Source organism: Brachyistius frenatus, unplaced genomic scaffold (assembly GCF_029030835.1).
Source record: "Brachyistius frenatus isolate BFR_SWC_R1_liver_20210118 unplaced genomic scaffold, ASM2903083v1 Contig_182, whole genome shotgun sequence".
NCBI classification, from domain to species: Eukaryota; Metazoa; Chordata; class Actinopteri; family Embiotocidae; genus Brachyistius; species Brachyistius frenatus.
Window position 1 is genome coordinate 573,627 of NW_027210781.1, and position 12,565 is coordinate 586,191.

Consider the following 12,565-nt stretch of genomic DNA (forward strand, 5'->3'; position numbering starts at 1 on the left):
TTTTCTTTTCTCTTCTCGACAGAGCGAGAGAGAGAAACATCGCCCCTCCGCGGAGAAAGGCAGTATGGCAAAAATAACAGCACATCCGGACGAAACCATTCATCCGGCGATGCGGCGATGCGGTCGCAGATTTCCCCCAAATCCGATGAAAATATCACTAAACCTTTAAATTACTGAATGAATGAAATCGTCGCTTTAACCGACACGAAATAACGGTTAACATCCCGCCGCGGGAATATTTGCAAAAGCCTCGTATCGACTGTTTTGCTCCCCGTTGACCGAGGAGAAGTGGTGTGTTCCAATAGTATTGAAGGCAAAGCTGAAAAACGGTTTGTTTTCACCGAGACGCGTCGCGGATGTTTGCCGCCGCAGCGCCGCTTCGACAAACGGTTGTAACATTTATTTATTGCGGTTCTTCCCTACCTGCTCGGTTTTCCCGACGGCCATGGCTCTGTGCGGGGGTGTCGGAGCCATGGCTTTACCCAGCGAGCTCATCGTCCACGTATTCTCCTTCCTGTCCGACCGAGACAAGCTCCGGGCCTCGGCCGTGTGCTCCCGGTGGAGGGAGTGCCTCTTCTACCCGGCGCTGTGGACCGAGCTCAGGCTGCGGATAGGCGGCTGCAGCGGCAGCGGCTCCGACGAGACCCCGAGGCTGGAGTTCCTCATGCGGAAGTTTGGCTCTTTCGTGCGGGAGCTGCGGCTGGAGCTCGCGCCGGTGGAGGGCAACCTCAGCCCCGTGAACGGCGACCCGTCGTCCACCCGGACGGACCGGCCTCCCGGTCCCGATAGCGACCCCCAACTGTCGGAGCGATGGAGAGACGCCATGGCCGCCTACCTGGACCAGGTGCTGTGCGTGTTCACCAGCATCCGAAACAACAGGTAACGCACAAATACCGCCGAAAAACATCCCCTTTTACGGGGTGTTTGTTTTTATTCAACTGTCGGAGTTCACGTTCCTCCGTCTGCGGCTGTTTTTGTGACGTTTTCTCGGTATTTGGTGCGTCGTAGTGAGCTAGCGACCAGCTAGCCGAGCTAGCTATAAACAAACCCCGGGGCATTAGCGGTTACGTAATCGTCAAGTATTTTTTGAAGACGTGATTTTATTTATTTATGTATTTATTTATTTATTTTTTAACGCTCCTGTCACCGCTTAAATCGGCACGTGACGACACCACACGGCGTCGAAAGTCGAGTCAAAACGCTCGTGTGCGTTTCTTTTGTCGCCGTCACCGTTTTCTCGGTGACACCGGTCCCTCCATACGACCAGGTACAATGGAGGAGGCGGGAGGAGGCTTTTGTTTGCCCCCCCCCCCCCCTCCCTGACATGCTGATATCAGCACTGACACCCGCTTTGACAGTGCAGATATATTGAGCTGTGGTATGTTGCTGCGTGCTGTAGGATATAATCACGTTTAAAACGTGGCATCTTGGATCATCTCCTGCTGTGGAAGCTGCTCTTCTGTACAAAACAAACAAAAAAAACCTTCTCTCTGCATGTTTGGACTCCTGATTTCAGTCAAACCTTCTCCCACCTTCTACATTATTCTCTACAGTGCTCTGCGGTGTTGAACCAGCACCCATCCAGGTTGTTTTGTTGAACTCCACGGATGGACGTGAACCCGATTCCCGTCTCCATGCTGCAACACTAACAGTGACAAATGAGATTAAATGTGACATAATCCGATAAATCTGTATGCGTAGTGAATTATCCTGACTATTTAAATGTAGTGTTGGAGAACAGCTGTCGAACCCCCGGATAACGAAGAAATTAAGGTTCAAATCATGTGAACGTTTTCAACCCTAGAATATGGGAACTTTACCAAGTGAATGACTTCTGTCGTTTCCTGTCGGTACAAAACATTAAAGTTTGCCGTTTTCGTACTCAGCCGTGAAGGTGAGTTTACCACCGATCAGGACAAATCATTTGGCAACTGCCGTATCTAATTTCAGCTCTCGTGTCATCGAGCGATGTTTTTCTTTCAGTTTATGCTTTGAGCCACCTCCGATGATACAGCAGGGAATAGACGAAGCCGGTGTTGGTTTCCCAGGGGCCTAAGTAGTTGCACGAGACTGCTGGTACACAGGAAGTCGGTGCATCAAACGCACCGTACGCGTTACCTTGTAAACGGGCCTCCGTCGCGGCCTGTCGGCGACGCTGGCGATCTCCCAGACATCGTTGTCAAAAAAGAAGAGACGGCTTATTTGGAAGAAGGCGTCTGGGGACGCCGTGACCTCTGTGTGTCCCCTGGCTCCATCAGCTTTGGAAAGCATCACCTTTTGGCGTAATATAGTCTGCTGCTTGATGTGTGCCAGTCTATTTTGGGTGCCAGGTTATAAAGGGCTCTAGACAGCAGCTTGGCAGCTGTAATTTAGTGCACGATCGAAGGCAGTGTTGCAATATGCAGAGCCAAGACTAAGTTTAAGTGCACAAAATGGCTAAACAACTTTACGAATTGCCTGGATTGAAAAAGCTGAACCCGTAGTCTGTCTGGTGTCGCTTCTGTTTAAAATTGCAGAGCGTTCCTTGTGGGCTGCGTGGGATAAAAACCACCGCACTGCAATATAATGTCTTAAACAAATGCTGACAGAACAAAGGGATGACATAGAAACCATAATTGCTCATCTCGTCCGTGAGTCGGGTAATACTGAAAATGATATGTCTATCACCGAATGCTTTTGTTTCTTTTCTTTTTTTTAATGTCTTTTCTAACATTGTTTCTCCGTCACTCTCTAGAAACCTGCAGAAGCTGAGTCTGTATGGAGACACCTTTATTCTCCAGCAGGAGGGATTATCCGACAGCACCAACCTGCACCAGATTCACCAGGGGGACAAAAAGATCAATGAGTGAGTCTGAGCTTTGAAGCATGAACACAGTGTTCTTTAGAAGACGGAAAAGGTCGGATTCAGTTGTTGTTTCGATCCCCAAGAAGATATATTTTATACGAGACTGCAACTTCTTTTGGTAACTGATTGAACAAAATCATGTTAATTGTCTGTTGTTCTTGATGTTTAGTGCTGAATGTGGGCGTGAATGAGTGTTATTCACAAAAATGGCACCGTTGAAACGGTTTGATGTCTCAGAATTTACCAAAATAAATAAATTTGCCATCATCCGGTTAGAGGACAGGCAGCATCAAACCAACAAACAGCATGTACATTAACATAGCCTGGACTGCTAAGGTGTGGACTCATTGAGCCCCGAAGAGATAGCGACCGTTAGAGATGGAGCTACGAATGAGGATGTCATGCATTTTATATATATATATATATATATATATATATATATATATATATATATATATATATATATATATATATATATATAATCCACTGTGCCGTCTTCTGTCAACATGTCAATTTAGCAGATACTGGAGCAAATCTGAAACTTTCTTCCTCTACGAGTCAAAGAGACAAACTATTGATGAAGATAGTGAAGTGAAGCTAATTCTTTGTCTCTGCTCTCGACAGAATCCAGCAACTGTTCATGGAGTTTGTGTCGAACAGCAGGCAGCTGAGGTGGTTGTCCTGCAGCTTCATGCTGGGTCTGGTGACTCCCTGTTCCTTAGCCTGCCTGTCCAATCCTTCAGCAGAGACCCTGCAGCACCTCAGTTTACTGGACCACCAGCTCGGTGTGTACTCGTCCTGTATATCGCACGCACACGACAGGACTGAATATACGTCTTGCAGGTTTTTACAACGTGTCACCTCTCCTGAATTCCCCTCAGGTCCCCTCATCTCGCCGTCAGAGCTGGATCGTCTCTCTAACCTTCACTCTCTGGCTCTGGATTTCTCCGACTTGACGTCTGAGCTCTGCGGTTTGCTGGCATCTCCGCAGCGAACTCCGTTGCATCGCCTCTCCCTGCTGCTCAACGGCGCCGCCCTGGAGTTCAAACCATTAGAGGGGACAGCGACAGAGGACGACTGGAAGGCACTGGTAACACAGCAATCTGTGATTCCCTGTTTGAATCTAAACGTTTGTTAAAAATGCACTTTTTGGTTGTATATTTTTTGTTCTTACCGTGAACATTTCCAACAACCATCGAAGCAACGCATTCGCCCCGCAGTAAGTCTCCATGTCTGCATCAGTCAAGCTTATCCCGATCCTCCGCAGGTTCGTGTGAGTGCCAACCTGCGTGTGTACATCATGGCCCTGGAGGTCGACAGCTCTGAGCTCCTCAGGGTCCTAAAGCCCAGCCTCCCCCTGGAGCGCCTTCACCTCGACAGTTACAGCACGCTGGTAACCGACGCTGCCGTGGAGCTCATCTCTCAGCAGTACAACAAAACGCTGACTCACTTCCTCCTCCTGAGGGATGGCACCGACTTCCCTGACCTCAGCGTCAATCGTAACGAAGACCCCTTGGTCCTGTTGGCGTGGAGATGCACTCAGCTGGCTGTACTGGTGATGCATGGTGAGTTCAGCTTGTTGTTTCGGGGATGGAGAGGGGACACGTGGTCTGTGCTGCTGTTGCCCTATGATGGTTTATACTGTACAAGTGTAACACTGGTTATATAGAAAGGGGTCCCGGTATGTTTGGAGGGATCTGACCACACGTAGGTCTGTGCAAATGGCCTCTTTACACAATGTATTGAACGTACTTTTGCTGAATAATCATGAAAGCGGCCAATAGTGATTCTTTTCTAAAGCCTGATGGAAGAACGGCTGAACATTGACACGCTGACTCACTTCCATCGGGGCAGTGCTTTGAGCTGTAAACACACAATTGATGTATCAGTATCTCCCACAGACGGAGAGCAACATTAGCATCCATTTGGAGTCACGTGTCCGGCGACCTGATGAACATCAATCCATCCAACTCTCGACTGAAACGTGGCTTTTTTAGCTGTGAAATGAACCAAAAGCGAGTTGTTAAATTCTGCTGTCCGTTATTTGTCGCTGGGTGTTTTGTGTACAGCGTACACCGATCGAAGCAATTTGATCAGTGCCATGAAAGTATCCAAATTCGGTACCCAGCCCTCCTCCTCTTACATTATATCATGTTAATCTAAACATGTCGACTAGAACAGCTTTAATACTGTGAGATTACCGTTTCCTGCATGTGTCATGAAACAAAGATCCACGATATGGAGAATAGAAGAATACAACAGAAATCCTTTATTATCATTATATTTTCCAAAAATTAGGCGTGCAACTCCAGGTTGATGTAGGAGGTTAAACAGAAAAACACAAATCCTGTATAGAACAAAAAAACAATAAATACATAACGTAAGTGTCTCAAAATGTAAAGTGTCTTAAACTCCAACTCAGGTTAAGATAATAAGGTCCTCACAACATCAGAGATATTGTAAGAGAATGATATTAGTGCACATAAAGAGATTATTTCACATACAATGATTATTATACACTGAGTGATGACTATGAATGAGATTATTGCAATTCATCAGGAGTTCCAATGGCTTTGGGTGAAAAAAGACTCCTCATGAGTCCAGTGGTCCACGTTTTAATCGACCTGTCGGAGGGCGGCGGGTCAAACCGGCGGTGGTCGGGGCGGCGGCAGACTTTTACAGTGTTTGTGGCTCTGGAAAAGGCAGCGGGTGTTGGCGATGTCTCCCAGGGAAGGAAGAGGGCAGCCACCGGTTTTCTGTGCTGTATTTATAACCCTTTAAAGAGCCTTTTTGTCTGCTGAAAACCGCACTGGGAGGCGATACGACAGGATGCTCTCCATCGAGGAGCGGTGAAAGGCCGCCGGCAGCTTTTCATTCAGTCCGTTTTATTGTTGATGCACTCTCAGAAAACACTTATGTTGCTGTGCCTTTTTTTTTTTTTTTTTTGACAAAAGCTGAGGTTTTGGCTGACCGGGAGCAACAAAACATTTGGGTTCCCAGGAATTTGAACCCTTTCCCACCCCGTGTCTGTTAATTTGGGCCGTGTCCATGCTTGGCTGTGCTTCTTGAAATCCATAACAAAGTCCTTGATTTTTGTGGTTTTCAGTGTTAAATTGTTTGAACATCACGTCTTCAGATTCGTCCTGGAATGAGTCTGACTGCCGTGCTGCCTGCGGATATAATGATGAGTTAGTGTTCAGGGAGTATCGGGTTTATTGGGAATCAGTGCTCAACGTGAGGATGGAGGAGAGACCGTTTTTTTAAAACAGATGCGGGGTCAGAGAGTTCGCTGATTCCTGTATCTGGGATGATTGTGTTGAACGCTGAGCTATAATCCACGAAGAGCATCCTTGCATTGCTCCCTCTGTCCTCGGTGGCTCAGCGCTCTGGTGATGGAGTCCTCCGTGCACCTGTCAAAGGTGGGAGGGAGGCCGGCTTTGATGTGTTTTAATACCAGGCTCTCGAAGTGTTACAGGTGAGAGTGTGACAGGTCTGCAGTCATTTAGACGGTGAGTTGGAGGCTTTTTGTGGACAGGGATGATAGTGACTGATTTATGGCAGGATGGGATGATGATGGCTTGTGCAACGGGCTGGATTAGAGATGTTAGTAAAGACCTGAGAGCGAGTCAGCGCATGCTTTGAGTCCTACTCGAGTTACTCCATCAGGGCCGGCAGCCTTCCTCAAGTTCACCTTCCTAAGCACTCGTCTCACTTCATGTTCCTGAACCGTGAGTATAGATCAGAACGCCATCTCGTCACCACGGCCCTCTCTGGGAGCAAACTTTGACGTTACGTTGACAGCAACGAAGAATCGGAGGAAGTTGAGACTTTTCTCCAAACTGCTGCTTTAAACTAACCGGTTTTTTAATAATTAACACGAGGCCAAAGAGTTGCTGTGTAGTTAGTTGCACCAATAATGTTGTGAAAACCTAAAAACGACCCTGATTGAAGGACTCTATGGCACCAAGTCTATAGAAGGGAAGACTGAAGTGACTAAGAAGGGATCAAATTAAACGTATTTATCTATCCAGCGTGTTCAGGCAGGCAGAGTAGAAATATAAAACCTAGACATGGTGCCGCAGTGTCATTCTTAAAGTAATGAAACGGATTGGTTTTGTAAGACTATTTTATGTTGAAGTGGGTGGAGGGAGGCCAATGAGAGGCGGGGGTGTTTCTGAAAGCTAAAGTCCCCGGATGTGCCGCTCTGATCTGTAGAGCGCTGGTGGCAGGTGGAGTCGGTGTGTCCCAGTTCGGCCTTTTTTTACTTCTGCTTACTAGTTTTCTGGCGGCCCATCTGAAAATAATACCGTCATTGATGAGAAAATGTATTTGATTGACAGTCCTGTGGTGCTTCACAACAGCTGTTCACAAACCAACAGGTGACGTGGCTGTTGTGGTGTACTCTGAGCCTCTTGTCGGAGACCGTCAGCAGTTACCTCCATCTACACATCTTCTGGTTTTGTGTTGAAGCTTGAGCCTCATTACTGTAAATGTACAAGAACATGTTTTTTATTTATTGACTATAAGATGACCAATTGTGTATGGTTTGTGTTTAATGTAAAGCTGTGTAGCACGTTCATGATTAATCCTTTCATGTTTTAAAGATCAGTTGCACCCCCTGACCTGTCTCCGTAGGTTACACTGTGTGGTCCCACAACCTGGTGGCCATCTCTCGACTGAGAGGCTCCAGCCTTCGTGTCCTGACCGTCTCCGAGGAGACCATCGACTTCGACCCGGACCAGTCGGTGTACATGGAGGGAGACCCGGTCCACAACCTGGTCAAGGAGGTGTCACTGGGCCTCGGCCGCGTCTGGCACCCCTGCCTGGATTCCAACCTGGTTCTGTCCGAACCCACCCAGCACTTCCACCGCGAGCTGCACGCCTTCAGCACGGGCATGTAGTTGAAGGGGCCGGCTGACCCGACACATCACAGCCTAAAACTGTGTCAGACCAGGCCAGACCAACCAAGTCCGGGGCAGCTCAGAGCTCTGAACCGGGCCTAAAGCAGACCAAAGTGACAAATCTAAAGTGGTTCTTAAAACACTCTATAAATTGCATTTATGTGAACTGATGTGAGCAGATTGCTTTTATTTTATTTTTATTTTTGTGTTGTTCTTTTCCACAGGGGTTTTAACACACAATCAAGTCCCACTATATTCCGGTAGATCCCCTGTTTTCCTGCTTTGCCTCTTGATTATCTAGTTAGTCAGTAAAACAGATGCAACTTTTTGATGTTTTAAATATTTTTCACAATTAAGAATATTTAATTCAAACTGGATGTTCTAATTAAAATTAAAATTAAAATATCCATTCAGTTTGGAGAAATACAACTTGATGATCTGACAACTGGCGATACTTCATACATTTTAATTTGTCTGCTAATTTGGTTCATCGTGCTGCTCTCGAACACCCGCTTGGTCCGGCCTGGTCTGGTCTTGCCCACAAGTATTCCAAGCTCTCTCTCCTACACCTTAATAACCTCCAGAGCCTCTGTATGATGTAACTTTGATTTCTTTTTTTTTTCTTTGACTGTTTTCCACCCCTCCCTGCTCCGTGTATAATCGTGTTTTTTTTTCTGTTTTTTTTCTTCCTGTGTGGTGGTTTCCTTGCCTGTACAGGCTTTGTGTGTATTTAAAAGCAGATATATTATTCTCCTGCTCACAGCCAGAACAAGGACGGGCAGGCGGATTGACTGATGGACCAGTGGGATTTAAGAGAGCACGTGCGTTCGGACTCGAGTTATTAGCTTTAGTCGTTTATTTTCTTTCATTTTCAAACCTTTGCTCTGCGTCCATCTGTCCGTCTGCACCAACGCTAGCAAAAGCAGGAGTTTGCAAACTGATCGATGAATGAATTCCTGGGCGAGACGACCATCGCTGCTGCTTCTGTTGCTCTGCGTGAGCACCTCGTGCACCTCCCACCAGTTGGAGAGCCTTGCCAGCAGGGTGGGAAGCTCCACTGTAAAGCAGCTGATGCGGCCGGTGCTAATCAGTTTGAATGCAGTTTTCAGCTGCAGCCACGTCGGCTCCGTCACTCCCATCGTTGCGAAGAGATCGGCGATTGGAAGCCAGATGGTTTTTATTAAGGGTTGTTGACCGACGGTGTTACTGAGAATATTGTTACATTGCTTGTCGCCAACAAAGCTCCCACCCTGATCACTTGTTGGCTTTTTGGGGGGAAACCTCAGCAATCAGCAGAAGTAGGAAGCCTGAACTTCTGTCTGACATTCAGAGCCAAACTATAAAATTCAGCCCGTCACGATACGACAACAGACCACGACTGAGTTTGATCTGTTGTGAAGCGGTATCTTTTTCTTTTTTTTTTAACTATTTTCAATATTCAGGATGAATATATCTGCCTTTCTGATTACGATCTTTGCTTTCAGAGCCCTTTTGTGTTCAACATGTCCCGTTACGTGCTGACATGAAGGCATCAGAAGACCTCAAGTCAAAAAGAAAAATCAAGCGTGTTTGCGACGATATGAAGGGCTCTGAGATCAAAGACATCTTCAAATAGTCCTGCGTTTCTCCCAATAGAAAAAGGGTGTTTCATTCCATTATGCCATATTTATATCTGTTTTTAGAAAATCTCTGTGTAACTACTTCCATGCTAAAACAACAGCAGTATTCTGTAGGCACGGCTTGCGAGTACGGTGGCAAATACCAAACCCGGGTTGTGCGGTCAGGCCAACAGTACTGTAAGATATGAAACGGCTTTTTCTCTCGGCGGCGCCGTTTTTGTTTTTGGAGGAGAACATTTCACGATTAAGAAAAAGTATGCACTGAATGTAACTTGACTCCTGTTTCTTGTGCTGTTGGTCGGTCCGTCAGCTTCTCGTTCTCACCGTTACAGCCGCGTTGACCGGAGAAAATTCAGGCTGCTGAATAACCGAGTCGGAACGTTGTCGGTCGCGGCTCATTTCTGTGGCGAATAAATTCTTCTGTGTCCGTCTCAGGTAGGCTTTTAACATCACTCTGACCAGGACAGTGGTGGTGATGATGTCGCGTAGGATGTGTGAAACAATCAGTTAATGTGATACTTTTATTTCAGGGGGGTTTTCCCTCTTTGAGTCACAGTTGCCTTGGAAACAGCCCCTTTGTTTTCCTGGATACAGTTGTTTTTGATGATGTTGTTTATCTTGCCATCTGATAAACCCTCGCTCCGCCTCGGCTGGAGGGTCAGCGAACCTAATCATACATTTGTTTTCAAAGATTAAGGTTGGTGAAGACTAAAGAATGGCAAAAAAAAAAACAAGCTGCTCATTGCACATGTTTTATATCTGTGGCTGTGCAGCGGGAGAAAATCTATGCTGCCGATAGAGGACCTGCAGGGCCTAATTAATGTCTCGACTGATGCTCGTCAGTTTTCTGGGGCTGAACTGATTTTCTGCCTCGGCACAGTGAATCTCGTCCGGCTGAGCTTGTTCTTCGATATTCATTCCTGAAGGCTCGACTTTGATTAAATCCCAGAGTGAATGCCTTTTTTGTTCCGATAAATTAAAACAAAAGTGTTTCGGGCTCCGAGGAAGTGCAAGCACGCTGCGTTCAAGGCTCGAGCCGGACGCCGTAGACCAAATAGCTTGTGCTCCAGACAAATATTTGCATCAGTGGTTGATAACTGGGCCCCGTTTGGTCACATGTGACGCGCCGGTGTCGCGACCGCTGAGTGGTTTTGACGAGCTGGTGTCTTATTGAGGTATTTCCTGAGCTGAGTTTGGGATTTTAACAGTTAGAGCACTGAACTTTCCCTGTCGGAAAGGTTATCCTCCCAAATAGCTTCAGCTCTTCTTGTTGGAGACACCTCGGACGTGTAGAGGTCGGGACAATGGCAAGCGGACTGTGGAGGTCCATATCAAGGTCTATAGTTTACAAAGTTGACCTTCTTTCTCCTGATATGGAACCAGCGTCTTGCCGTGTGTGAGCACTTTGCTATCTTCAGAAGAAATTGGTCTGAGTGACGGGCGCCGTGGTTACCAAATGTTTGCTCGTCCGTGAAGGGACCTTGATGGTTTTCAGCCCCGATAATCTCTCGAGTCCTTGGTTCATATCTCAGGATAAATGCACTTTGGCACCAAGAGTTACTTTTTAAAGGCTGTCTGCGGCTGTATATCGCGCTGTACACTCAAAGGGGATAGAAACACCAACGTGACACATTCAGACCAAAATATGTTGGTTTTTATCTTCTCTTCCTTCTTCAATTCTTCTCGGTTTTTTTTCCTCTTTTTAAAGAGCTCATTTTATGCGAGACGTTTCAGCTGTTAGAGGTTTGCAGTGTGTAGAAGATATCAGTCGGGTAAGAAAAATCCTTTTTTGATATTTTTTTTTTGTTGAATGTAAAATCAAACTCTTTTATTTATTTTTTTTTTTTAAAAGCGGCTCATTTTACAGGCTCCAATCCCACTTCTTAATCTGTCTCCTTTGCTTCTCAGATCTCTGGAGGGTTGGCGCTGCACTACAACTTAGATTTGGCCCTTGTGGCGGAGAATATAATGAGAGGCTGTGGTTTTTACTCGATGTAGTCAGCTGGAGCAGAATAACAGTTTGATTTAGCCAGAATATTCCCCATAAAAATAATGTAGGAAAAGTACTGTTCCAGTCACAGAGTTCCCTCGCAGACAGTTTTAGGAATATTTAGATGGAAGCACCTGAACGGCAAATTTACAGTGAAGGCAGCATGAGGAGATTTCTTGATTTGTCCTTGCAAGGAGAGCGGAGGTAAGACGAAGTAAGACAGCGCTGACAGGCAAATTACTTCAGACACGGTCACAGTATAGCACAGCATTTAAAAAAAAAACACAAAAAAAATAAACGCCCTGTCCCTGATCCCCGTGTGTCCTCGCCAGTAGCTAAATATCGAGCCGTCTTGTGCCTGAAAGCCTCGTTCTCACTCGATTTCCAAACCTCAGCTCTCCTCAAGTTTCCAGCTTCGTGTTCGGTGTTAGTTGTCGCTGTGATCGTTAGTTCACCCTTTAAAGGAAGCGGCGTTACGATGCCGCAGTCACTAGATGTTGTCGTTTCTCTCTCGGAGCAAACCTGTAGTTTTCCTGTGTGAGTCACATGTTGGCCACCGTGCAGCCCTCACACACTTTGTGTGTGTGTGTGTGTGTGTGTGTGTGTGTGTGTGTGTGTGTGTGTGTGTGTGTGTGTGTGTGTGTGTGTGTGTGTGTGTGTGTGTCTTATCACTTCTACTGCAGCAGGAAACAGGAACGGAAGTCGTTCGTTCTCAGGGTACAATTGTTTTTTGAGGAGGAGGAGGAGGAGGAGGAGGAGGAGGATGGAGGGTAACAATAGCTCCGGCCTCCCGCTCAATCACATGAACATTAGAGTCACTGGATCTGTTCTCCTCCCTCGATGGGTTCGAAGCTGCCAAAGACAAGAGTGGAACAAACTTAACCCAGACACATGTCTATCTGAAGTGCCCTCACACACACACACACACACACACACACACACACACACACACACACACACACACACACACACACACACACACACACACACACACACACACACTGGCAGGAGGCTGGTCCAGTTTTCTTTCCTCCTCAAGTACTTTCTGTTCTGACATTTCTCTGCTCTTCATTTTCTTCCAGTCAACTCTGGAAACAACATTCAGCTGTTTTGTGTCCAAACTATGTCCTTGCGACACTTTGGACGATACTGTGCTGGACCCGAGGGACCGTCGGCGTGTGGTGGGAGCGAATATAAACGGGATTATGTG

At 46.6% G+C, this 12,565-nt stretch overlaps 1 protein-coding gene across 1 annotated transcript; it reads left to right on the top strand.

Moving 5' to 3' along the window:
• Nucleotides 1-445: 445 nt before the first annotated feature.
• LOC138632342 (F-box only protein 33) lies at nucleotides 446-11,653 on the top strand. Its single transcript, XM_069717837.1, has 6 exons — nucleotides 446-879; nucleotides 2,735-2,845; nucleotides 3,470-3,630; nucleotides 3,727-3,935; nucleotides 4,113-4,410; nucleotides 7,481-11,653. The coding sequence occupies exons 1-6, from the start codon at nucleotides 446-448 to the stop codon at nucleotides 7,744-7,746; spliced, it is 1,479 nt and encodes a 492-aa protein (XP_069573938.1). The 3' UTR covers nucleotides 7,747-11,653.
• Nucleotides 11,654-12,565: the final 912 nt, after the last annotated feature.

Bases quoted from the DNA above. Each gene is read 5' to 3' on its own strand.
- LOC138632342 (XM_069717837.1), top strand. From the start codon at position 446: ATGGCTCTGTGCGGGGGTGTCGGAGCCATGGCTTTACCCAGCGAGCTC. The intron at 3,936-4,112 runs GTAACACAGCAA...GATCCTCCGCAG, and splicing joins AGGACGACTGGAAGGCACTG to GTTCGTGTGAGTGCCAACCT. The intron at 4,411-7,480 runs GTGAGTTCAGCT...CTGTCTCCGTAG, and splicing joins GGCTGTACTGGTGATGCATG to GTTACACTGTGTGGTCCCAC.